The sequence below is a fragment of the Urocampus carinirostris genome, chromosome 1 (genome assembly GCF_059441175.1).
Source record: "Urocampus carinirostris isolate Australia breed hairy pipefish chromosome 1, RoL_Ucar_1.0, whole genome shotgun sequence".
In the NCBI taxonomy this organism is placed as follows: domain Eukaryota; kingdom Metazoa; phylum Chordata; class Actinopteri; order Syngnathiformes; family Syngnathidae; genus Urocampus; species Urocampus carinirostris.
This window is the reverse complement of record NC_142349.1, coordinates 34305062-34332605: the sequence shown is the minus strand read 5'-3', so window position 1 is coordinate 34332605 and position 27544 is coordinate 34305062. Positions and strand designations below refer to the sequence as shown.

The following is a 27544-nucleotide window of genomic DNA, read 5'->3' as shown; positions in this document are numbered from 1 at the left end:
TATTCTTTTTTTTTTGTTTTATAATCTCGCGGGATTTATGTCGCCGTGGTCGATTTGTGCGTGGTTTGATTTATTTGCCTCCTTATTTTTACTCGTTGCTATGAATATCTATCCACGCGTGTTGCTTCGGCGTTTATCGTGCGGTGCGGTTCATTTACACTTTTATCTGCTCAATGGCGGCCGTCACTGCAGCGGAAGGAGGCGGGAGACGTGTTGGGTGGGGTCGGGTGGTCCACGACTCTCTCCGGAGTCAGACACGCTCGCCTCTTTCGTGCCGTACAGGTGATGCTAAACCTCTGCTAAGGTGCCTTTTTGAAATGGGGTTTGTGGCGTGAGTGTTGCGTTCGTGGTCCAGGGATGTTGCAGTTGGTTGAGGGAGAGATTGAGATACCCCCACCACCCAAGGTGCCGTCATGGCCGCAGGTGTTTACCACTCCCCCCACCCCTTTTCATCGGCCTGCAAGGGGCGCGGCAATATGATGCTGATAATGTAGATGATGATGACCAGGTTTTTAGATCATATTGTAAACCACGTGTTTCATATGACGTCATAAACAAGAGTGTCGTTCATATGGCATGATTGACAGTTTAGAATAGTCTTTATAGTCATTGATACAAACGTGGTGAAACATTGTATGCAATGCGATTAGACATGCACTCCAGGTAGATAGATAGATAGATAGATAGATAGATAGATAGATACTTTGTTCATCCCCGAAGGGAAATTCACATTTCCAGCAGCATCCCTGAGCTGAGAATAATCGAGAACAATCGAAAATAACACGGGAGCTGCTGGAGTGGCTGCCATTCGTTTACACATTCGTTAGATTTTAAAGAGGAAAAAATGATAAAAGGGCGTCAGAATAAATCTGAAAAATATTTAAAATGAAATAATAATAAAGTGATAATAAAGAGTGCATTATAACAATAGAAAATTAGTGCAGTAACATGGGAAAAGTTTGCATACCTGTCAACCTAGCTTGGGGTAGAGCAACAAGCGTCTTTGTCTTTGGAGCTCCCTAGTGGCTCCCTGGTGCTTTTTCAAAAACGTTTGATAGTTAAAAATAAAATGGTTACTGTAGGACAAACATGACAAACGTTTTCCAATGAATCAAGATATATACGGGATGCCTTGCCTTTCTTACCTGGCTTATATAGAGCATTTATTTTTCTTGTTTTGTTTTTATTTTTGGTCCAAGATGGCTCTTTCAACATTTTGGGTTGCCAACCCCTGCTTTAGTCAATTGCTCCCATTAAATATTTCAATTTCACTTACTAAGTGATAACAAATCTTTCAAACAGAACGCAGCACCTATTTACTCACAGCAAGACAGGATATGGGGAATAAAAACAAAGATAATTTGTGGTAATAAGTTTATTTACAAAGTAAACAACACAAACAATTCTTTCAGTATCTTTCTTAGTTATTTACCCACTTACAGTATATTTAGTATTGCTTATTATAAGTAGCAGTAATATATTGTGAATTTCCCTTCGGGGATGAATAAAGTATCTATCTATATATATATATATATATATATATATATATATATATATATATATATATATACACACACACACATACTTTTTTTCTGTATATGTTGTACACAATTTGAAATGATCGAAAATGTCGAGAATACAGGGAAAACGTATAAGTTGACAGTAATAAGTTTGGTATTCATCACATTTCATGCCCAATCATAACGTGAAGGTGGGTCTGTAAAATGAATGCTGCAAAATAGCAATAAAATCACAGTGACGTAAAAAATGACACTAAATAGAAAAATAATCTCCATGATAGAAAAAAGAAAGGTAATGCTTTTAGGAAAAGTAGTGTCTCAAAGTTGTGTTCTGTCACCATCAATATAATGCGATCACTTTAAATATTGCGCTACATCCCTATCAATGCGGAGACCAACCTTACAGCCTAGATTTATGCAGTCTGTAGTTGATCTAAATGTGCCTTGACGTTGATTGCCAACCAGGCTTTTAGTTGTCGTATTTGTTGGTCTGGAAAGGGATGGGTGCCACCAGGCTGTTCTGGCCCAAGACACAAACTTACAGACCAAACTTACAGCCTAGATTTATGCAGTCTGTAGTTGATCTAAATGTGCCTTGACGTCGATTGCCAACCAGGCTTTTAGTTGTCGTATTTGTTGGTCTGGAGAGGGATGGGCACCACCAGGCTGTTCTGGCTCAAGACACATGCCAGGAAATGGTGCCGCTACGATTCTTGTGGTTAAGGGATCCAAACTATTTGTTAGAAACTGATCTGAGCTGGCGATCTGGTCATGGTGTAACCATCATTTTATCCAGTCAAATGGAATAGCATCCTGTAACAGCAATAATAATAATAATGCCTTGCTTGGTGTTGGTCAGTATCTCCTGCTTTGAAGTCATGTGACTTCTTTGGACAATCAACAGTGCCTTTTTGTGGTCCTTAAATTATCTGCACTTGGGCTGTTTTTTTAATGTCATGCGAACTTTGAAATATTTTTGTATCTTGGTTTTTACATAGTGCGGCCCATTGTTACTTCTTGGTTGTCGTGTGATGCTGCTATGTTGCTTTCCCTCCATTATCATGTTTGTGTGTGTGTGTTTGTGTGAGTGAAACGAATGTATGACAAAGCACAACAGGACGTCTACAGCAAGTTACCATCAAATCCTCCCCTTTTTTGTTTTTTTACTGTGCAAAATGTATGGGGGAAGGTGTGCATCGAGTTACTGATGCTACTGCTGCTACTGTTGCTGATCTGTGACTAATTGAGCCATAAAGCACGTGTGCATTTGAATGTGTTGAATTAGGGAAACTGCTTCTTTCCTTACCTGCTTTGCTAAATGATCTTGTTTTTCTATTGATACGCAGTAATGTGTGGAGTAATAAGACAGAAATAGAAGTAAATTGTCTTATTCTGACATGGCATTAAAATAAGATCACAACAGTATACAATGTACTTTTAAATTTGACTTGTACAGTATGTGTTATAAGGTAAAATCAAAAGGAAAGGTGCGTCATTTTAGTTGTCTTTAAAAATTGAAAGTTAAATATTAAATAACCCTAACCCAATCTCTATTAAGTATGTGTTTACAATGCCAAACTGAATTCAAATAGCCCTATGCATTATTTTCCACTGTGTCTATCCACTTATCTTACTTTTAGCAGAGCTGTTTAGGGCGGTACACATTAGGTTTGAGGAATGAGGGTGGTGGTGGAGAGTGATGTCCTTCTTTTGTCGGTTTAGCATGAAAATGTGAAATTAAGAAGTGGCCTGCACCAAGTAGAGTTTGAACGCCAACCCAAACCCAAAGAAAGATGAAAAAATAATTTATTTGAGCGTGTCTCAGAAATGCACAAACTTGCTTGCGCATCCTAAATGAGCTGACTGAGGCTGCAATGAGGACACATGCCAGGAGATGGCAGCGAAAGCAACAAAGTTCCAAATTCAGATACAAATATTATAATAATAATAATAATTTCCTTTGTATTGTCATTCTTTGTAACAATGTACACAAAACGAAATGTCGATACACCTGACCCGTTGTAGCGAGCTGATGCAGCCGCAGCCAACAGAGGGCGCCGCCATTTTACCAATTAGGTATGAGTCGGCCGAGGCGCGAACCAGCAACCTCCCAGTCTCAAAGCGGGCACACTACCATCTAGGCTACTGACTGTATTGTCAAAGTAGTAATTGTTTCAATTAATTAGTTTTTAGTAAACAAAAATACTGCACCTGGTAACACTTATTTTAATTTCCAACATTTCTTTGAAATAATATCATATTGATTGGTAGGTATGTGAAGTTTGTGCCTGGATCTTTATGTTAATAAAATATTTTTGTGTGCTATTTGAGTTACTCGATTTGAATAGTGTGATCTTGTTAAAGGGGCAGGCTCAGTTCAATATGAGCTTCAGCATTTCCCCTCTGCTTGGGATTTTAACTATTTTTAACAACAAATCAAAACAAATAGTCATTCAAACAAATACTAAACAAAACTATTTAATATCCTGCATGTAATTCACATCCATTGTTGTGAGCATTCTGGTAAAAAAAAAAACATCCATTCATCCATTATCTGCACCGCTTAACCTCGGTTGGGTCGCGGTGGTGCCGGAGCCCATCTCAGCTATCTTCGGGCAGTGGGCAGGGGACACGCTGAACTGTTTGCCAGGGCACACAGACAGAAAACTCAATCTCTCATTCACACCTCGGGACAATTTGGACCGGCCAATTCACCTGACATGCATGTCTTTGGAATGTGGGAGGAAACCCCAGTGTCCAGAGGAAACCCACACAAGCATGGGGAGAACTTAAAAACTCCACACAACACAGGAGGATTCGATCTCATGACCTCAAAAGTGTGCCACACACGCGCCAACCACTGCGTAAAAACTTTAAAAAATGTATTAGTGTATACGCGGCACAGCGGCTGGGTGGTTAGCACGCAGCCCCATGGTGCTGGACATCCAGGGTTCAATTCCAGCTCCCCGTGTGTGGAGTATGCATATTGCACTCTGGTTTCCTCCCACATTCCAAAAACATGCATGTTAGGTTAACTGGCTATTCCAAATTGTCTAGGTGTGAATGAGCGAGTGAGTCATTAGTCTATGTCTCTGTTTGCCCTGCTAATGGCTGGCAACCAGTTCAGGGTGTCCCAGCCCACTGCCTGAGGACAGCTAAGCTGGGCTCCAACATCCCCACGACCCTGGTGAGGATAAGCGGTGCAGAAAATGGATGGATGTATTCTGTATATATATATTCATCCTTCCTTGGTTCACACCTAGGGACAATTTGGACATCCTAATTAACCTGACGAGCATTTTTTTAGAATGTGGGAGAAAACTAGAGAGTCTGGAGGAAATCCACACAAGCACAGGGTAGAACATGCAAACTCTGCACAGTAAGGCAGAATTTGAACCCATGACCTCAAACTGTGCTGCGGACAAGCTAACCACACAGCTGCCATGCCGCTCTACCGTATATATGCCTTTGCTTCATTAATTTGTATCATTTGAATCCACCCAGGTCTAAAAACGTAAGTATGACACACAAATTATTGAAAATCGTAAAATAGAAAAGTTGAGAATATAAAAAGGACACTATGGTAGCAGAAATAATAATTTTAATAACAAAAAAATACATATACAATACATGGAGTATAGTCGTGAATAAAAAAAAAACTGTGAAGTCATTTTACATTTTTTACATTTTTCTATTTTATTGTATAATTATGTGTTTTAGCATGACTAGAGCATGTTTAATTAGGCATTGTTGTCACATGACTGAACACACTCCTTGAGTCTTATTTTGTCAGGAAGAGGAAGTGAAATGAGTGAAAGCTAAAAGCACTGGTGTGAGCCCTAAACTCGTGTGTTAGCATGCTAGCATGGAGGTGCTGCTGGGGACGGGGCGTGGCCTGAGCATCTGGACAATGAAGTGTTTGCTTGGGAGCCCTAACTCCCCCTGAGCCCCTTTTAGAAGGTCAGAGTTCGCCCCCTTTTTTGCAAACCCCCAACGCTTTGTTTGATTCGTTAGCTCACATGTGCAAGTCGGCACAATGTGGACGCTTAAATAATCTCATTACATCATCACACACTAAAATGCTGTCCACTACCATGTACATTGATCGAGGACAAAACAAAAACAAGCAAAAACAAACCCTTAGCAGCACCAACACCTTTTAATACAGATATCATGGGACTATAACTATAATTATAGTGACGTGTTGCCAGTGTTTGGCACATACTGGAAAAAAGTAAAGAGTTTCAGTTACTAGTTACTTCTTTTAAAAATAAGTGCGCCCAGATCACTTACAACCAAAAGCAGTTACTATGTAGTTACAGTCTAAAACTGATTATAAGTAGCTACATTATAAAAAGAAATGGAAAAAATGTGTAGGCCAACCAACAGTGGAAGTGGTGAAGCCTTCATATTTCTTGGCTTGTGCAATCTCGAGAGCTTGCAAACAAAGAGTTGAGACACTCCATATCCATTTTGTCTTCCGTCTTCAAATCTTCAGAAATTTCCTTCTCAATTTCTGTGTAATGTCTAAAACATTATCTTTTTTTTGCAAGCATGGTGTATTGCAAAAACAGTTTTACAGATAAAAATACCAAAATTCAGCATTCTTTTGCCTTAAATTCTGTGCTCATGTTTGCCTTATTGATAATATTGTTCTGATATAAGCCATGCAACACACCCTCCCACGAGCTGTCTACTATACGCTACTAATTACAAACAAGCAAATATGTATGCGCATATCATAAGTATTTTATTTCATAGTTAATGCGGCTTATATGCGGAGAAAAGATATCAGAATATCATTTGGGCAAAATTACGTCCTCTCGTATTCTGTGCTTAGACAGAGCCACAGTAACTGTATTCAGTCGTATTTTGTAGGTAGCTATAAACATCCCAGCCTTTTAAGTTGCTTGTACTATGCATTGTGTTGCTGGCGGAAAGAGAGGTTTGGATGCGACTTTAAAAGGAGAACCTGTCAAACGGCAGTAAACGTTGTAATTTACATTTCTTTTAAATGTAGCGGAGTAACGCCATGTTTTTACAACATTTGAGTTAAAAAAATGTATTTATAACACGTTACAGTACTTGTTACCGAGAAAGGAAATTACATTCCAGGAACACGTTCCTTTGTAACGCATTACTCCAGTTCCAAGACTGCGTGTTGAAAACATGATTTTACTCTTTTTTGGGGGAGTTATGGACACTCCCTTTATGAGGTATTATTTACCTGCAATATTATGAATTTGAAGGGAGCAATCAGAAATATGTGTTTTTACCTTTTCATTGTTTCAAGCTTGGAATCTAGAAATAAACTTCACCAGATGTTTTGTTTAGTCCGTCAGGACGCTCTGCCAGGCTTCCACTTATTACAATCTTCAGTTTCTCAGAAATATGTTACTTCTCTGTGGTCTTCACAACTGAAATGTTACTTTATTGACTTGACCAATTCCATTAGAGTTCTTATGCTTCCGTATACTTTATCCATTAGCACTGTGAAGCACTATCCAAATATATTCAAGGAAAGTTTTCTTGTATTATAGCAGAACCTGCTGATATAGAAATCAGTGTCAGGGGTAGACTAAGAGAAATTTTACCAGCTTGCTTGTCTTTCAATTTTCGCAAAAATAAAATGTCAATTTCCAAGAGAGACCAACCAATACACATTAGTTAACTTGAGTTAGGGTGTGTTATTCATCTCTGTAGTACAAGTCCTAATTTCTTTGTGGCACAAACAACCTAAGATAAGAAAAAAATACGTGTATATATATATATATATATATATATATATATATATATATATATATATATATTAGTAATGAGCACATGTAGTCTGCTCAGTCTAACTGGTATACATACACGGAAAGAAATACATGAAATGTGTCAGGCAAGTGTCCCTCCGTTGCCTCTGTATCTTGTCCTGGCAGCGTGGGGAGGGTCCTTTGGTAGCTTCTGGTCCCTGTCCTGGCTTCAAGAAGGTCTCTTGGCCGCTTCTGGCCCTGCTTCGGCTGGACAAGGACGGCCATGGACTTTCAGCCGTCCCCTGTTCCAAAGAATAACTGTTTTCTGCAGGCTCCATGATATTTTGTTTTTTTGGGGCTTTCTGGCATTAGGCCCTCAAGGAGGAGGGGATTTCAGAATCTGGCACACAAACTTCACACAAGGGCACAGACCAAAGGGTGTGGAATCTGTGCACACCTGCGTCCAACTTCCCACACCTGATGTTGATTACAGGGGCAGGTCATAGCCATTTTTATGCCACTTTTATCCTCTGTTACCACGTCCGGTTTGGATACTGTTTATGGTTTGGACCCTTTGCCAGTTGTTTTAAGATCTGGTTTGTTATTTTAATTTCTAGTTTTTGGTAATAAATACCATCCTTTGTTGGACACATCTGCCTTTGTTCTGGCTTCCCCGCATTTTGCATCGACCCGCAAAATTCCTTGTCAATAGAACAATGTTTTTTATCTATTTATAATTTTTTCAAATCATATTTATGACTACCCTTTCTAGTAAAAATATATAACCCTTAATATGAGAACATTTTGCTTTTCTAAGTACTATTTTAAAGATTTTCATATACAAAATTGCTGTATATTATTTTTTTGTAAAATATATTCAAAGTAGTCAAATTATTTGCAACATCTGCTGATTACATTTTTTTACTAGAAGAATCTGTTTGTAAACGAGTAAAATAAGATAAATAATAATTTAAAATATAGTTGTAATGTCTTATTTTATAGCAAAATACCAAATAATTTTGTTTGTCTTTAGGTTTCGATTTGAATAAAGTGAATTAAATTTGACACAGCTGAATGGTTATAGCGCAGTCCACGGTTCAATTCGAGTTAACTGCGTGGGTTTTCTCTGGGAACTCTGGTTTCCTACAACATTCCGTCCCTAGGTGCAAATAAGAGAATGAGTTCTATGTCTCTCTGTGGATGGGCTACAGCAGCCCCGCGACTCTATTGTGGATAAGCGCCGCAGAAATTGGCTGGATGGAAGCTAAACTATACGCAGTCAAATATATGTAGAAAATATATGTACATTTATGGTGGCACAGTGGCAGACTGAACTGTGAAGCAGACATGCTAGACATCCAATGCTCAATTCCAGCTCCTAGCCTTCCTTTGAGGAGTTTACATGTTCTCCACAGCCTGAGTGGGTTTTCTCCAGGCACTTTGGATTCCAGTGCAGGTCAAAATTGTCCATTGGAATTATATGAGTGAGCATGTGAATGGTTGCCCTGCCACAGGCAGGCAAACAGTCCAGAATGTCCCAAAAGTCAGCTGGGCTCCAGCACCCCTGTAAACCTAATTAGAACAAGCGGTCTAAACATGTATGAATGAAAATGATCTGCCAATGCGGCACATTTTTTTCTTGTCTGTGTAAGAGAAAGAAGAAGCAATTTCTCCGGTTTTGATGTTAATTTTTAAGATATTTTAAAATTCTAAATATGTCTGGAATTGATTTGATGTACTGGTACTTCCATTTCACAATTACCGTACTGTCACACTTCTGGGGTGTGCCCAATTTTTTAGGAACTAAGACCTAAGGCAGGGGTGCTAAAAAAATATGGCGTTAAAAAACAACACTCAGGTGCAAAGTACTGCACTATAAGTCAGACCGGATTATAAGGCGCGCCACAAAAAACAAGTCTTTTGTGATATTTTTTCATATATGAGGCTCACAGGTATATTAGGAGCATATAATTAAACGTACAGTTTTTGGGTGAGCCTTATAGTCCAGACAATACAATAAAAACAAACAAGTCAAAACAACTAACATATTGTCCAGACAAAAACCAAACCAAAACCCGACATGCATTGACATGACAGAGACAATGACCCAACAACCTCTGCTGTCGGTACCAGTCAATATAAAGATCTGGAATAATGAGGTGCAGGGCTGGAGACTGATGCGCAGCAGGTGGGTACTTTCCAGCCACTCCCCGCAGGTCGGAACCGGAGCAAAAGGGTATGCCAGATTACCAACAGATTACCCAGTTCCTCAAAGGCTGGGTGTCAAAAAACAACTAAAACCGTCCCAAGGATGGGTGGGTAAGGGAGTAGGGAGGCTGTGGCCAGTTTACTGAAAAATTGTAATTAGTTACAGTTACTAGGTATTTCATTTAACAGTAACTCAGTCACCACCCAGATTACTGACACCATAAAAGTACGTGTTAATCAGAAAGTACCAATCTAGTTACAAATTACCGAATATGCTGGCATAAAAGACGGCCCCTTTGCCTACTTTGAAGAAGCAACATAAGAAAATGACTAAAAGAAAACATGTACATTATACCAACTTGTGGAAGCACTAACCTCCCATATTTCTTGGCTTGAGCAATCTTGAGCGCTTGCACACACACACACACACACACACACAAGACACTCCATATCCATTTTGTCTCTGCGCTTTAATCACTCGACGATTTCCTTCTCTATTTCTGTTTACCGTCCAATACATTTTCTTTTTTTTCCCTCCTGGCATCGAGTATTGCAAAAATAATTTTACAAATTAAAAAAAACTAAAATTCTGCACATTCTCTGCTTACGTTTGCTCTGTTGATTTTTTTTGGTTTGTTGTTCCTGTATAAACCATGACCCGTTCCACAAGCGCTGCCTACCATTCCGTACTGGTGACACACAACCAAATATGATCATACAAGCTGACAGTGTGATTTGAGTATTATTTATAGATGTAAATTCAGCTTGAATGTGAATATATACACGAGGTAAAATATTTCCGTGAAAATTCAGCATCCTCATACTCTGTGCTTGAGACGGCGCCACCCTCCGTTGTTGTTGCTGTGGAATGAGGATTGTATGTGACAATGTGAAAAATGTAGAGGTATTTAGCACATTGTGATACATGGTCTCCATTTAATGAATAGTGTAATAACAACAGTAGAGTTACAACATTTCATTAACAACTTGTTACCAGGAAAAGGAATTGTGTTTCAGGATGAACGTGTTCCTTAGTAATGTGTTAGTCCCAACAATGGCTGGAGCATTGGGGTCTGCTAAGGGTCCTTTGTTGCCGTAAAAGGGTACAGAAGCAGTGTGGAGTCGGTACAGTGTGTCTGGAGGCCCAAGTACAAAGTAGTAAACATGTGGTCTTAAAACATTGAACAAAGTGTCCAAACAAGAAGCAAACATGACATGACGTGACAAGGACAAAACCAATGACCTGACAACTTCTAATGGTCTGAGGTGGAATAATGTGGTGCAGGTGTGGAGACTGATGAAGTGCAAGTGGGCGCTCTCCAGCCACTTCCTCCAGGTTGGTGCCCTCTGTGGGAAATGTAGTGTTTCAGCTCCTGAAATCTACTGCCCTATCTAGTAAGCCCTGTGAGGTTTAAGCCTCTACTCATTTATAACAACAATTCTTTTCCAAGTGCACCAGATTACAGATAATCAAAATCCTTCCTTTTAAGTCGTTTCACTATAACTATGCAACAGATGAACGCTACAGCATCATTTCTTCATGTAATCAGGTTCAACTTTATGTTGCATCTTCTGTTTTAACTAAAGGTTTTTTTAAAGCTAAAGGAAAATCAACGACCGCTTTAATAAGCCATTTTCTACACAAAAAACAGCAAAACTGTGTGTGCGTGTGTATGAGACAAATCCGCCTCCCTTCTCCAGTGGGGGCGGTGGGAAAGTCCTGTATGTCTCTTGTGCCGGTGTTGCATTTGCATATCTCGCCGTCCTACTTTCTCTTTCTTTCTTTGGTTGGGCCTGAGAGGCTCAAAAGAAGCAGCTGGTTGCACTAAAGGGGTAGGTGGGGAGGTAAAGGGGGGACGGAGGTTTGGAGTTAAGCACACCGTACTGAAACTTACTGTAGGTAGACTTGCTTACATAACAAAACAGTTTTGCGCATTCTGAAATAAGAAAACACATCAATAGCTATTATTTCAAAGAAAGTAACATTGCTTTGCAATACTTGTTGCTTGGCAAAGTAAGAAGGGCCTACTTAATTCAACAGAAATGGTACAAAATTTTTTATTCAAGATTAACACACTCAAACCTCTACATTTTTTTTAAATTGAACTGCATTCTGTCCGGATAACGTTATTCTCAAGGACCACATTTCATTGGCAGCGGTTTTCAGGCTTAAAAATATAGAAACAATTAAACATTAATTAAAATTAGAAGAATTGATCATTTAAAAATAAAGTACAGTAATGTTGATTTTGGATCAGGGGATGTTGTAATGCAGGTATGTGCAGCCCTTGAGACTTTTTGTGATTAATGGGTATACCGAGAATCAGCAACAATCGGCTCTTGAGCCGCATGCAGCTCTTTGGTGCTTCCTAGTCGCTCCCTGGCACTTTTTTCAAAACTCTTTGATAATGGAAAATGATATGGTTTCTTAATGTTTTCCAAGGAATATAGATATATACAGTGCTGTATATATGAAGATAGACAGACAGACAGACAGACTTAAAAGGCTTACATAAAGCTTTTACATTTTTGCAGCTCACAACAAATGTTTTTTTAATACTTTCAAATCAATGATGCCTGTCCACTCCTTAGTGCACTCCTTAGTATGTATTTTTAATAGCTGCAAGTTATAAGTCCTCGGGGCAGCATTATCTCAGGAGATAAAGCGCTCGTCTTGGGATCAAGAGGTCTCAGGTTCGATTCCCGGCTCCTCCGTGTTATATGTCGAAGTGTCCTTGGGCAAGACACTGAATCCCCAATGCCCCCGATGAGCAGTTAGTTGCCTTGCATGGCTGATGCTGCTATCGTTAGTTAGTGTGTAAAAGGGAAAAGGGTGTAGCACATTGTAAAGCGATTTGGGATATCTTCATTGGCTTGAAAAGCTCTATATAAATGCAGACCATTCATTCATTTATTCATTCGTTCATTCATTTATTCATGCAAGTGTTAACCCCCAAAAATGAAATTAATGTAATTTAAAAAATGTAATTTACAGAAAAATAAAAAATATTTTTTTCTGTTGCAATTGGTATTTTCAAAGCCACTAGTACCAACTGAAAATTTTGTCAAAAGGATTTTGAATGAATGAATTCATGTTCTTCATTGACATGTACACCGAAATTGGAGGGTTTCTCCTTTCAGTGTAAAAGTCTATGTAGAAGGCGGCCGGCTAACTGCACACTAGCATCAGGGATCCTGGGATTGAGCCACGAGTTCCATTGTAATTCAATATTATCGAATGAATCATATTTATGAACTAAATAAGGCAATAGAAGTCCCCTTCTTGCAGGTTCAAGTTTATCAAAAAAATCGTACAATTTTTTTAGATCACATTTACGGTGCACATGTGTAAAAATACATTGTTACAAAGTTCATTAAGATATGGTAATCTAGCATTTTGCACATTGGCCTTTTTTGTGCAAGAACCACGACAGTCAAGGCATTTTTCCATTTCTGTGCTACAAAAAAAAATTCAGATTTATTATTCAAAGATGTTTGCGATTACATTACTTATGTATTGCACGCAACCTATTAATTGAAATAGTATTGTGCAACTTTGTGTACTTCCCTGGGGTCCATGTTGATGATGCTGTTAGTGCAAAGTGGCGACGCCTCGGGGACGGTCGGTTTCCTGCGGAGGAGGGCTAATGGAGGCCAGACGGGACTCTGATTAATGGCAAGTGATGCTATAATAGTGGATGCTGAAGCACAACTTGCTAAATGCTCTAACTTTTTCCTCTGTGGCATCTTGTCTAGGTAAAACATTCCTTTAAAAAGTATAAGTTTGAATGTATGTGGTGACAATTTCCCCTTTCCCCCCAGTAATATGGCATGTTAAGACAAACACACACATACACAACACACCTTTATATTTAACCAGTTTTAGGTAACTATCTTTGGGTACAAAATAATCGAGGCAATACCCATAATCAATAAGTGGAAACAGCCTTGCTAAAAATGCCCATTTTGAGACCAAGTTGACTAATTTAAATAAATTTTTCTCCATTGATTTTCTGTCCTCCGAATTAATTGGGAGGGAGGTATTTTTGACAGAAAAAAACTTGGTAAAATGTCCATTGTCTAAAGTATGCATGTCAAACCCAGACCAGAGAGATTTATTCTGGCCCGCCTTAAATTTCTGAGTATGTCATTAAAAGAAGTAAGTGCTTTCAACCAAAGTTGTGATTTTTTTTTGAAAATAAATCCAAACCAAATGCTCTCTCTGACCACTAGAGGGCAGTAAATGTGTTAGTACCAGGAAATAGACATTCACATTTACAACATGATGTTTCCAGCTAGAAATATGGTGCGACTTTTCACCCTGGTGTTCCATACCTGGCAAATGGGTTTAGGTACCAAGGGCAGGCGAACCATGATGCCACCAAGGGGGACGGGCGGTGGACTAAGATGGGACATGGTCTGTTGCTATCAGGCTCAGAGAAGAGATGGGCCGATCCCAGGAAACTCTCAAGCCCCCACCGAGAGGAAGCCCAGTGGTACGGAGGGACGGGGCCAGAAATGCTGGGCTGAATCCTGCCGGCGATGACCCGGCCGCACTGGTCACAGGCGTTCGCCAGCCTGAGCTTCCCATGCACTCCCCTCTCTCTCAGCTTTAGTAGGCCGAGTTCCTTTATTTTGAATTTCTTTTTTATTTATTTTAAACTAGTACAACAATTATGGCAAATTTTTTCATAGCTCCCACTTGAGTTTGTATAGTGTGGTGAATTGTTTCAACTGCTTTCACTCAACTGTTTAAAGAAACCTGTTAACGCATTCAGTGCGAAACATGAATATAATTCTTTTACCCATTATTTGTGAATAATTGATTTGTGCGATTGGCTGGCAACCAGTCCAGGGTGTCCCCTGCCCACTGCCCGATGATTGCTGGGATGGGCTCCAGCATCCCCGCGACCCTACTGAGGATAAGCGGTGCAGCTGATGAGATGAGATGAGATGCGTGATTATAATATGTAGGGTAGGTTACTAAAGTAGTCTGACAGATAAAGCATAATACTGACAAATAAAGTTAAACATTTTTACTGAGGGCAGTTCTGAGGTCATGAGATAGAACCTCCTGTGTGGAGTTTGCATGTTCTCCCCGAGCTTGCGTGGGTTTCCTCCGGGCACTCCGGTTTCCTCCCACATTCCAAAAACATGCATGTTAGGTTAATTGGCCGGTCCAAATTGTCCCTAGGTGTGAATGAGCGAGTGAATTGTCTGTCCCTGTGTGCCCTGCGATTGTCTGGCAACCAGTTCAGGGCATCCCCTGCCCACTGCCTGAGGATGGCTGGCATGGGCTCCAGCACCCCCGCGACCCTACTGAGGAAGAGCCGTTCAGATAATGGATGGATGGATGTTTTTACTGATAACAGCATCTCAGAACAGAAAGTCTGGATCTAGCCCCTGAGTCAAATCGAACATTTCTTTGAATATTGTTCCCTATACATCCGTAAATAGTAGACAGAATTACATTCCATATTATACATTATGCAAAACGGCAATTTGTATAAACACAATAATTAGCAGTTATTTTTAGAATAACAGTTCAACCTCCGGGGGATTATTGTAGAATTGCACGAGACACACACATACACGCACACATATCCACTGGCCAAGTTTTACCTTCTGAAGGTAAAACACTCAACTGCCAGCAAAGTGAAAAAAAAAATGCGGAAATGTCAGCACAAACGCTAATGATAACATGACTTTTCAATGTTAATGTTTCACCTGAGCGGGAAACAGGAAGTGACAGGGAGACACAAACAGGAAGTGACTGATTAGAACCCTTCTTCACTCTGTCACTTCCTGCCTTGGTACCTGGTTTCCTCGTATGTGACTTGTGTGGTGTGTGTGTTGACGCACTGTATGTGACTAAGTTGGCCACAAATTACTTTGTAGTAATGCATCCCTCATTGTATTTTAATGCAGTATTTGTATAGTTAAAGTTGCATATAGGGTAGGGCTGCAGGAGTCAAATATTTTGTGTTCGCAGAGGAATGTTGTGCACATAGGAAACAGGAATTAACAGTAGACAGTGCTATATAGGACACACCTAATAACGTGTATTAGACAAATATATCATAAAAATACTACATGTAGAAATGAAACAGAACTGTGTCGTATGAGAGGTCATTTGAGAAGACAATCATACGTACTCTCACATATAATATCATACTCCCACTCATGCGCAACTATACTCACATACAGACAGTTTTACCAATGCACACTACTAGAGTCTTTAAAACACACCACTATACTCTTCTACACACTATTATATTCTCTCACACACTACTATTTCAATCCCCCAACCTCACACACACTACTATAGGCTGTCACACACTATTATATATCAGACTCTTATATCAGATTCTTACACACATGACTATTTATTCTAGCACACCATTAAAATTGCTCTTACTATTTGTCTTTTTCCACATCTAGTGTAATGATCGCCTCACCTCTGGGTGTTGTTTTAATTTGGGTACTTTTGGTAACCATGGCGATGGACACTGATCTTTGTGTATAGGTTCTTTAGTTCCACGTCAAATTGGAGTTGCTTCCTGGGGTTACTCCTAGTAGTATGTGTTTGTCAGTATAGTAGTGTGTGTATGTGAAAATAGTAATATGTGGGAAAGAGTATAGGATTGTGTGTATGAAGAGTGTAGTATTATGTGTGAGAGTAGTGTGGGCATGAAAGTACAGTGGTATGTGTGAAAAAGTATGGTTGTGCGTGTATAAGAGTATAGTGGAATGTGTAAAAGCGTATAGTAGTGTGTATGAGAGTATAGTAGAATGTGTGAAAGAGTATAGTAGTGGTTATTAGAGTACAGTAGTATGTATGGGCCCCTCATAGTGCAGGATAAACAACTACATACCAGATACTCTTGTTTGCATTGGAGCAGTTCTAATGATGTATTTTCATAAATTTAGTGGTTTCATTACAGAACTGAATATATATATATATATATATATATATATATATATATATATATATATATATATATATATATATATATATATATATATATATATATATATATATATATATATGGTAAAATTCGGACTATAGAGCGCAAATATGTGTCCGTACGATGTTGCCAGTCACTGAAATATGTCATACATCATCGGAAAGCTTAAACTCTTGCAATTCAAGGTAAAATATCATTTTGAAATATACTCATCAGAGAAACATGTATATTCCTCTGAAACAAAATACCCAAAAACTATAAAGCCGGTATAACTCAGCATTATATTCCTTGGCCGTCCTCAACTTTTTTGAATATTTGCAAAATGGCTTTGTTACATCAACGACATTCCATTGAATCCAACAGTGTAAAATATTTATTCCAAATCACACAATAATGCCGACACATGAATTTGAATCTCTCCAAAACATTTCTGCTTCGTTGAAAGTTACTTTTAGTAATCCGTTTGTTTTGCCACATTATTACATTATTATTATATACTCATAGCTTTATTCATGCTCAAAGCACAAAATTACATTAAACTCACGTCTTCCTCGACACATACATACCACCTGTCTCACTCTTACCTATACTACTCGTGCGCCCCTGGCAGATGTTATAAAAAAATGCATGAATCAGTCGCCGCATTGCATAAGCCGTAGGGTTGAACGCTTGGGGAAAGAAGTCGCATCTTATAGTCTGAATTTTACGGTACATATATATATATATATATATATATATATATATATATCTATATACATATATATATATATATTCATATGGCTATGATTATTATTTATTATAGAGGAAATAGAAGTACAATTGAAAGTCCCTTCAAGAGGCCCTACAGCTGCTCTGTGTTGAAGGCTGGTCACATCTAACTGCAGACAGACACACGCATACACACCTAATCACATGAATACACACGCGACACGCGATAGACACGCACGCGTTCACACACAGTGGGGTAATTGTCCAATGGGCGTTTGGCAGACTTCCCATGCTGCACAGCTGCACTGGGTCAACACACAAATACACACAAATTCACATGAGTTGAGATGCATTTCACATCAATTTTGCTCACCTGTGGTCACCACTCGTGGACCTCCCCCTCACTCGTTGTGTTTGTTCTCAACTTATCATACTTACCCTTCTTCTGTTTTGGGAGTCTGGCCTGGTGTCCACTCACTAATGAGGGTGACATCTGTTCAAAACAGGAAGTTTTGTCCCTCGAATATGATTTTAATCCAAAACCTTGCTCTCCCTCCATTGAACGCTCTCTGTGTTATTGTCTGCCGTGGTTTGGGTTTTTCCGCTTCCCTCGCTAAACGTAGAATAGTGACGTCTGCTGCCTATCGATACATGTTGCATAAGTGCATCTCGACTGTACACACGGCAGTTGCATTCCAAAATACATGTATCGGATTTAGGACCACATATGAAAGTGGCCTGGATTCGGTGTGAAAAAAAATGAATGTGTGCCTTCCAGATTGACTTTTCAGCCAAAACAGGGGGCGAGGGTCCTTGACCGGTGAGATACAGGTTGCATTTGTGCCAACTTTTCCTGCAGTGTGAACCTAGCCTAACAAGGGTAGTTGTTTTTTTACATATAAAATATAACAATGTTCATTTCCTTCCCCCAACTTACTTAACAGGACATACCATACATACATCATTACAGACGCATGCTCTACCTAATTAAATACAGGTTTTTAACAGAATATTTTACTCAAATACTTTTGTGTATTTTTTTATATATAATTATAAACATTTTATTTTTAAACAGCCATATCGGAATCATTGTGTAAAGCGATTTAGTACACATTTTTATCCCTAACTATACACGAACATTAAACAAAGGCCTTCTCTGGTGCGGTAGAAAAATCTTAATAATGTGATGTAATTATACTTTGACCCTCAATACTTGTTAAATAAAACCAAATTGTCTGTCAGCTTTCTTTCATTGCTTTCTGCCTGGCTGCACTGCTTCCAGATCTGAGCTTTCATATATAATAATAATAATAATAATTTCCTTTGTATTGTCATTCTTTTGTAAGAACGAAATGTCGATACACCTGACCCGTTGTAGCGAGCCGATGCAGCCGCAGCCAACAGAGAGGCACTTAACCAACCACATTTCAGCCATTACTTATTCCTAAGCTCAAAAATCTGACTCGGTTTTCACAATCAATTCTGCAGGCCCCGCAGCATATAGGTGTCGATAACACTGTTGGTTTAGCCAATCAGATTTAGAGTCTGCTAAGTGACGGCCTTCTGAAAGGCCCTGGGAAACATCATTTAGGCGGCGGTAAAGCACCGTAGTTTAAAATCTATTATTCTACTACTGCTATCGCCTTTTTTACTCTCAAATTAACTTTTATCTCGTTTAAACTTTCACTTTTTTGTACTAAGCAACTTTAATGTCAAGCAACTCTGAATGTCTGAAAAACACACAACAAAATGAACTTTTTCCGTGTTCTCCCGTCCCCTCGCAGTGACAAACTTGAACGGCGGCCTGGAGGCCAGCAGCTCAGACTCGGACGATGACGAGAAGCTACACATCGTGGAAGATGAAATCCTGCCGGAGGCCAAGGGGACCGCCCTGACCAAGAGGGGCCGCCGCTATGCCAAAGACACAACAGACACCAACACTGCAGTATTAGCACACAACGGAGCCTGGAATGGAGGTAAAAACACATTGGATATAAAGACAAATCAAACCTAGCCCAATAAGCGTTGAGAATGTTCAACTACGTCATGCTAGAACAATTCTAAATATACTTCCTGCTATGGATAAACTTTTGGCTACGGATTGGAGGATGCATGGATCCCTAAGTCAAGAACACAACACATAGACCACATAGCACCAACAAGCTTTTCGTGGGTTTGGTTCATTTGTGGAGTTTTAATTTTTAAAGGTGATGTACGTCATTTAAGGTGTCTTTAAAAAGTTGAATATTTTCTTTATTAACTATGTTTTAACATTTCCCAACTGAGTACAAATAGCACTTATGCTTTATTTTCCACTGTGTCCGTCAACTTTTACTTTTATCAGAGTTGTTCGGGGCGGAAAACTTTTGGTTCGAGCAACGGGCTTTAGGGGGGATCGCTGGAGATGAACGTCATTCTCGTCCCTGCATGTTTTTTCATTTTCTTTTTGTCAGTGTAGCATGAAAATGATGAAAGTAAAATAAGGCCTGTTTCAAGTAGAGTCCAAACGCCAACACAGACCCCAAGAAAGATCGGGAAAAAAGATGTTTATTCAAGCACGTCTAAGAAATCCACGGAGTGGCACGTGCATCATGAGTGATCTGACTGGGGCTGTAATGTTGACACAAGCCAGGAGATGGCAGCAGAGACAGAGTTCCAAATATTATACAGTTCCTTCAAAAAATTGTTTGGAAATAGATGGAATTAGGCAGTGAGAAGCAAAGGGAGCAGAAAAAAGAAGAAAAAGGAAGGCAAGAAACAAGTATGCGCAGAAGTCTTCAGAAGTAATCATGATACATGGAAGGAATTTAAATACAGGAAGGGGAAAAAAGAATGACACGAAGGTGACTTCAAACCCCTTCTTTAAAAACTGTTAACCTGTTCCAAACATAAATCATGGCTTATGCTTCCATCTAGCGTTCACATTTTTAGAACAACAGCACATTTTTCTTGAAAATACTCAGTTCGGTTATGTATATATTTTAGTGAAAAAGGAGTGCGTGTCTGGAGAAGAAGATGAAAGATTAGAAGGAAGCTTGGAAGCGCAGCAGGTTGCGGTGAAGGAAGAAGAGGCGGATGATGATGACGAGGAGTTCCTTCAAAAAGGAAACACGGTCGTCCTCTACCCGGGAGCCCCCTACGATGAGCAAAGTCCGGCAGAGACTGGGGGCGCAGATGAAAATGGTGACAGCTTCAAATGTTTCATTTTTGTAAACAATAACAACAGGGGCTTTTATTTTGACATTTTTTAATCAATTTTTTTGTGTAATTAATCTGCAATACCTCACATTTTGATGTCAAAGGCAATGACAGTAAAATGCTTGTAAAATTAAAAAACAATTTTGAGTCCATGTTCACACAATTTTTGACAACATTGACATTCAAATCAATGACAATAAAGACAATTCAATTATTTTATTAACACGAAAGCTAACTTGGCGGCACGGCAGAAGAGTGGTTAGCACGTCTGCGGCACAGTTTTGAAGTCCTGGGTTTAAATCTAGCCACCAGTCTTCCTGTGCGGAGTTTGCAAGTTCTCCCTGTGCTTGCATGGGTTTTCTCTAGGCACTACAGTTTACTCCCACATTCCAAAAACATGCATGTCAGGTTGATTGGCCGGTCCAAATTGTCCCAAGGTGTAAATCAGTGAGTGAGTTGTATGTATCTGTGTGGCCTGCGACTGGCTGGCAACCAGTTCAGGGTGTCCGCTGCCCACTGCTCGAAGATTGCTGGGATGGGCTCCAGCACCCCCCGCAACCCTACTGAAGATAAGCGGTGCAGATAATGAACGGATGGAAAGGTCAACTCCACAAATTTCCCATTTGAACTTGCTTTGACCCTTTCTTTACCTGCTGACCCTGCATTTTTATAATTGTCCGTTTACAGCAGACAACAATTTTTTTAATTATCCATTCAATATAAAAGCAATATTGATATAAAGAATAAGCAATCAAGTATACTTTAAACGTGCACATGTGGGTTGAGAAATGTGTATTAATTTTACATAACATGATTTTCCATCATCTTGCTGCTAAGGGTACCCCCAGAATCCAAAAACATTGTGAAATGCTCGACAAAAATAAGAAAAATTGTCTGATATGGTCACTTTACGACTCGGTAGTTTATATTCTTCCTTGTGCTCTGTCGCACTTATTATTGGTCTCTCTACACAATAGAGTGACATCTAGTCGTCAAATAATACACACTGTTAAATAATAGATAATAAAGCTAATGCTATTTTTCTAAACATGAAACTATAATTCAGGGATTATATTATCAATATCCATATATCAATCCGCAAACATATTATTTTACATATTTTTTTAAACATTGAAACCAATTTTAAGGTGCTTTGCAGAATTGATCACTTCTTTATTGGTAACTGTCACTTCTGTCCTGTGTCAGTCTTGTGCATGGTGACTTTTCACATCATTCAGTACAAATATGTTATAGAAAAGCCTGAAACACAAAAATCCTGATTTGGCTTCACAATTGTCAGAATAATTCATAATCAATGAACACAATTTAACATGAGATTTGTCACCAGGCACGCCGGATATGCTTCAACTGCACATGTGTCCGTACTGTTCGCGGGGTTACAAGCGCAACGCTTCGCTAAAGGAGCACATCAAGTATCGGCACGAGACCAGCGAAGATAACTACCGATGCTCGCACTGCAGTTACACTTTCACATACCGCTCGCAACTCGAGAGGCACATGAGCCATCACCGGGGCAACAAGGAGCAGGTTTGTACAAAAACACATATATTTATTTTACAGGTTAAGAGCATATTCTTCTAGTGTTAGGCCTCGCGAGCCAGATATGGCTCTTTTCATGAGTAGATCTGTCTCAGAGATCAAATGAGTGCCACATTTTTTTCTCTGTGACTTCTAACTTGAGGAATCAACAGAGTTAACCATTTTTTTTTCGGTCCAATATACAGTACATATAGGGCAAAGTTTCAAGTCTAGAATACACTCACGGTGTTAAACTAACATAGCCTGTTTTAGCTGCGCGTCTCTAAGGAATCTATGGAATATATGGCACTCATTAAACAATCTACATTCACTGTTGAGACACTTAATGATGTAAACTCAAAGGACAAACTGTTAACACTTGAAAACTCCAGTCAAGTACCCAGAGCTTTTTTGTTGGGTGAGCAGTAGGGGTGGGCAGACACATAGCTGAAGGTAAATACTTTTGTATCCTTCTTGTTTGCAGTATTTTTTTTCTTGCACCTTGTATTGAAACAACGGTCAAATTTGGCCTCAACAATCTTAAGTAACTGCAAGAAGGAGACAAATTTAAAGTGGTGTATTAGTTGTTATGGGACACAGGCTCTGTTTTTTTTTATATCTATTTCATAGATTTGATCAAATTATCAAATGTCAAACATAAAGGCGCCTACACATAAAGCCTGTATTCTGTAACGAAATAAAAGGTAAACAAGACTGTATAAACAGAGACAATGCACAGAGCTGTTGGGTTAAGATTGAGAACCTCGACTGACCAAACCTAATGGTTGACATTTTAGGCCTGAAATTTGGATGCGGTCGGGCTCGGGGTAACCAGAGCTTACTTCTAGATTGAAAGAGGCAGACAAAACCTTTTCCCGCTTGCAAAAGGCTGGCTCGCTTCTGAGTTGTCCAACCTTTTGTTATGAAATCAACACAACAGTATTATTTCCTTGTTTGACGGCCGTTGACGTGATTTGGTGGATTACTGCTCCCTAGCCAATCGTAGTTTGGGAAACCGTCACGTTTTACAGCGCCAGCAAGCTAGACGTACAACCTTACTTATAATCTTATCTCAAAATGCTCAAACAATACTTTGACACATAGAAATTGCCAAAGCTATTCATAAAGGGCCTGTCTATAAAATAAAGCAGCAGTCACCCCTTTTTTTCACAATAGAGGTTCTTAAGACTCTTTTATGGGTCTCCTCATCATTACCATACCTATGAAAGCTCTTAAGGCTAAGTTAAACTAGCTTCAAGGATTGTGCTTTCAAGAAATTCTTAGTATAAAAATAGCCACAAGTGACTAAAGTAAAAACTGTACTTTTCTAACCCTTGTGGGAAACCTTGCTGTTAGTTTTGGAGTATTACTTCCAAAGCATTTTCTTTTCAAATATTTAAAATCTATTCCAGATTCAATGTGATCGCAAAACACACTTATTAAAAACCGATACTACTAGTTAAATGGATTTTTTTCTGGATGATGAATCACACAACAATGTTTATAGAGCTTTCATATATTTGAAAAACATTTTTTTAATGAATGTCAGAGTGAAACGTATACTATAGCCAAATATACCAGACCAGGCAGAGTTTTTAAGCTCCGGTTATTCCCATTATCAACTGTTAAAAAGTCAAACAAACCAGAGGAAGTACAAGGACCGAAACATGATGAATGATTAACTGAACAAATCTGCAGGTGAGACCAAAACACCTCTGCTCCGCCTTCATATGCAAAATACTCTTGACAGAACATTGAAATCCTAGTAAGATCATTTACCGGATCATTTATTTGATAATCAACATCTATAGTGGCTACCTGACTTCTGGTAATCATTCCACACCTTACCTTTTTTGGACCCCCTTTTATCTGAGTGGACCAGTCCGACTCAGGTTAGCCGCACCCCTTTTGTGAAATGTACTTCAACTTGCCTTGCATTTTAATCGTGATATTATGGCTGTTATTTTTGCTTCTTTTAGCTGATTTCTTTTTATTTTGATCGTCTGAGTAAATTTGTTTTGCTTCCCACCTCAGCGTCATGTGCAGACATCCGGTGGTGGTGGAAGCGGCGGAGGAACCCGCAAATTCAAATGCACAGAGTGCTTCAAGGCCTTCAAGTACAAACATCATCTGAAGGAGCACCTGCGCATACATAGCGGTAAGTGGCAAAAACAGGCCTTATGGGCAAGGTGTGGTCAAATGTGAAAAATTGCGCAGGAGTCATTAGATGCTTCACCATCAGGTCTTACTATTCTGACTCAGGCTTTCCAGAAAGAGTAATTGATTTAGCACAGGTGGTAGGTATAGACCCCTTTTCAGTTACGTCATACACGGATCGTCACAATATGTGCGCATTATGGACCCAATACAGCGGCAATGGCAGTAGGAGTTTAAATGGAGCTAGAGAAGACTTGTGTGTTGATTTGAAATGAAATGAAATGATCTGCATTTATATAGCGCTTTTCAAGTCAATGACTTCCCAAAGCGCTTTACAGTGTGCTTCACATTTCCCAATAGCGGCCGTGATCTGTGCAGCCATGTAAGGCGCTGACCTGCTAATTGGGGGTTCAATGTCTGACCCAAGGACACTTCGACATGTAACACGGACAAGCCGGGATTCGAACTGGGATCCCTTAATCCTAAAACTATCGCTTTACCTCCTGAGCTACTGCCGCGTTATTAGAGTCACAATTTACAAATACAACATGTCCAACTGTTGTGTGTAAGGGTGTCAAGATTTTGGGGAAAACATTTTTATTTTGCTTTTCAAGAGGAAACAGGAAGGGATGTCAAGATTAGGAAATTCTCGAGACAATTAATTACCGCACAAATACTAAAGATTGACTAATATGTTGTCCCCCAAAATTAGCTTAAAATAACATATATTGTACGCCTTAAAAAAGAAAGGTATGGTATTGGTCAAGAAATAATAAATAAATCATTATGTACGTAAAATCCTGTTCCTTTTATTAAAACAAATGCAACAGTGCAGGATTTCCTTTTGAGGAACAATGCTCATTGGGTAACGGTTCCTAAGGTCTTTGACTAATTTTTTCAGTAATTAAGTGTTTCAACAAAATGCAAAATTGAGGTTCACATATAAGGATGAAAATAGTCTAATTTGCTTCGCTTCAAGTTATAAGACTTCAACACAAGTAAAGTAAATGCTTCTTAGGCTTTAAAAACAAAGTCTGGTACACAGTAGTCAAGTCCATGATCAGTAAAAAAGTCTCTAAGTAGAAATACAGTTTCTCTTACAAACTGTTAAAAAAAACAATTGCAGAGCTTAAGCTCTGTTAACATGACATCAGCCTTTAAGTAGCAATGTACTGTGTAAAACTGTTAGCGTGCGCCATTTTACACTGTCTTTTTTGTATGTCGTAACCCTAGTGTAAATTTCACGTACAGTGGAACCTCGGTTTTCGAACGCCTCGGACAAATCGGTGTTCGACCAAAAATTTCGAGAAATTCTAGCTTTGCCGTTCGGTCAAAAAATCGGAGTTCGAACGCTGCCACACTAGGGTGCGATGCTGAGCGGCGTACGGGTGTTTTAGCCCCTAATTATACCTCCGAAGAAGGTCGGTGCAAGCAGGACAGGTGAAAAAAAAAACAAGTTGTTCGTCCAACTATTGCCTTTAAGAAAGACATAATGGCTAAATAAGAAAGAGGTGTACGAATTTCCGATCTTGCTAGTAAATACAGCATGGCTAAATCTACTATCAGTACGATAGTAAAGAATAAGGAGGCTGTGAAATCGAGTGATGCGGCTAAGGAAGTTAGCGCTATAAGCAAGCAACTGACGCAAGTTTTGGAAGAGGTTGAAAAACTTTTGATGATATTTCTCTCCCCACCGTCCACCACAAAGGTAAGAAATCCTATTCATAATCCTTTTTTTATTTTTACACGTTCATGTCAGCGTAATCTTTCGTACGGAAGATTACGCTAACGCGAACGTACGATTAGCCTGGGTTAGCTTTGTTTACGTAAAACATTCAGGGTGTTGGAACGGAGCTCCCTTTCCAATGAAGCGCTAGCCACTTGTTGTGGAGACCCGGGTGCCTAATGACGTGTAAACGACCTGATTTTTTAATTTTTACACGTTCATGTTAGCGTAATCTTTCCTACGGAAACATTCAGGGTTTTGGAACGAATTAAAACAATTTTACATTACTTTTAATGGGAAAAACAATTTTCTGTGATCGACCAAATCGGTTTTCGAACAGGATTCTGGAACGGATTATGGTCGAGAACCGAGGTTCCACTGCATATCCAATTGATAAGCTACCCTGGATTGTTTGCCCTTTTTCATTAGCGGACCAGTTCGGCGAATTGTGCCTGGACTTCAGATGCTGCAGAATAGTTGTGTTAGCTCCTTTCGCTGCCCCCTTCTGGAGACAAACTTTGAAAAATGCTTCTTTGATATTTTGGGGCTTGTGTAAACCCTAAATGTTTCCAAAATAATGAAGTGGTGGGCGGTTTTGAAACTAAAAATCGACCTGCTACAATGACTACACACAGAGAGCCGGTGTTGTTTACTTCCGCATGTGCGTCACTACGTGTTGACTCTTTTTCAATCTTTTCAATCAAGGGTTGTCCCAGAGGGGGTGTAGCAGAAAAAAGACAGTAATCGCAAATGTGAAAAATATTCGCGATTAGACCAATATGTCATAGTGGCGATAGCCCTAGAAACAGGCCTTTTTAAAAGCACCATAGGAGCCTGTAGCTGCAAGCCATTAAAATAACTGACTGGACTGAGGCTATCATAAGGAATGTCCGTGTTTGAAGTGCCCATCTCACATTATGTCAATTATCGTGGTAATCTAATTTGGCTCTAACTGAATACTGAATGTTTTAGTAAGTGTAATTAGGGTAAGACCTCGGGAGATGCTGACAATACCGACTAAGATTGCTTCTGCCGGTGCTAGCTAATAGATCTTTTATAGTAATATTTATAACAATAACATTAATATTATTATTTTTTGTCACACCATCAATGTATTTAAGGTGGGTGCAAGACAAGGAAGGTCGATTCTTCTAATGTTTAACTTATATATAAAACCAAGCGACACAATTATTTGTTAATTAACAGTCCGGCGGGCCGTTGAAACGTTAAGGGGTTTGTTTCATCAACTTTAATTATTATCAGTGGTGAATGATAAAGTAATTTTTAATTGGAGTTTAAAATTGCCAGAAAAATCATGAAGTGAGTTGATATTATCCTAAGACCCACCACTATAATGCTGAATTGCTCAAAATCAAAATTGTTTTGCATGCAAAAACTCAAATATAAACATTGAAAAAGATATTTTAAGTAAGAACAACGATAGTTTTTTTCACTTAACTTTTGTTCTGTTGGCCCAGAATATTGCTCATTTTAAGTATCTTTAAGTTTTACTAATCATTTTTTCCTACTTTGATGTCTTTCTTTGTTGGATTTTTAGTTGCTGTGTTTTTGTATTGAGTTGAAAGAATGTGGTTAAAACTATAAAGAACTGTAGAGAAAATGGTCAGCCCAGAACAGATAATCAAGAAATATAGTAGATTTAGTAAAATGATCTCCCAAGACACGAAAATGTTGAGCAGTGTTGATTCTGGCATATAGAAATAGAAAAAGGTAGGAAGTAACTCGAGTGACTGTTGGTGTAATTGAATGTATGCCATCACG

The 27544-nt window shown here is 39.1% G+C and overlaps 1 protein-coding gene across 1 annotated transcript in view; it reads left to right on the top strand.

Moving 5' to 3' along the window:
- LOC148374426 (zinc finger E-box-binding homeobox 1-like) overlaps positions 1-27544 on the top strand; it is a 43143-nt gene that overhangs the window by 1294 nt on the left and 14305 nt on the right. Inside the window, exons 2-5 of the mRNA XM_088336295.1 lie at positions 18927-19118; positions 20128-20325; positions 21689-21888; positions 23914-24037. Of these exons, the coding sequence (XP_088192421.1) occupies positions 18927-19118; positions 20128-20325; positions 21689-21888; positions 23914-24037 (714 nt within the window). The remainder of the gene's footprint in view (positions 1-18926; positions 19119-20127; positions 20326-21688; positions 21889-23913; positions 24038-27544) is intronic.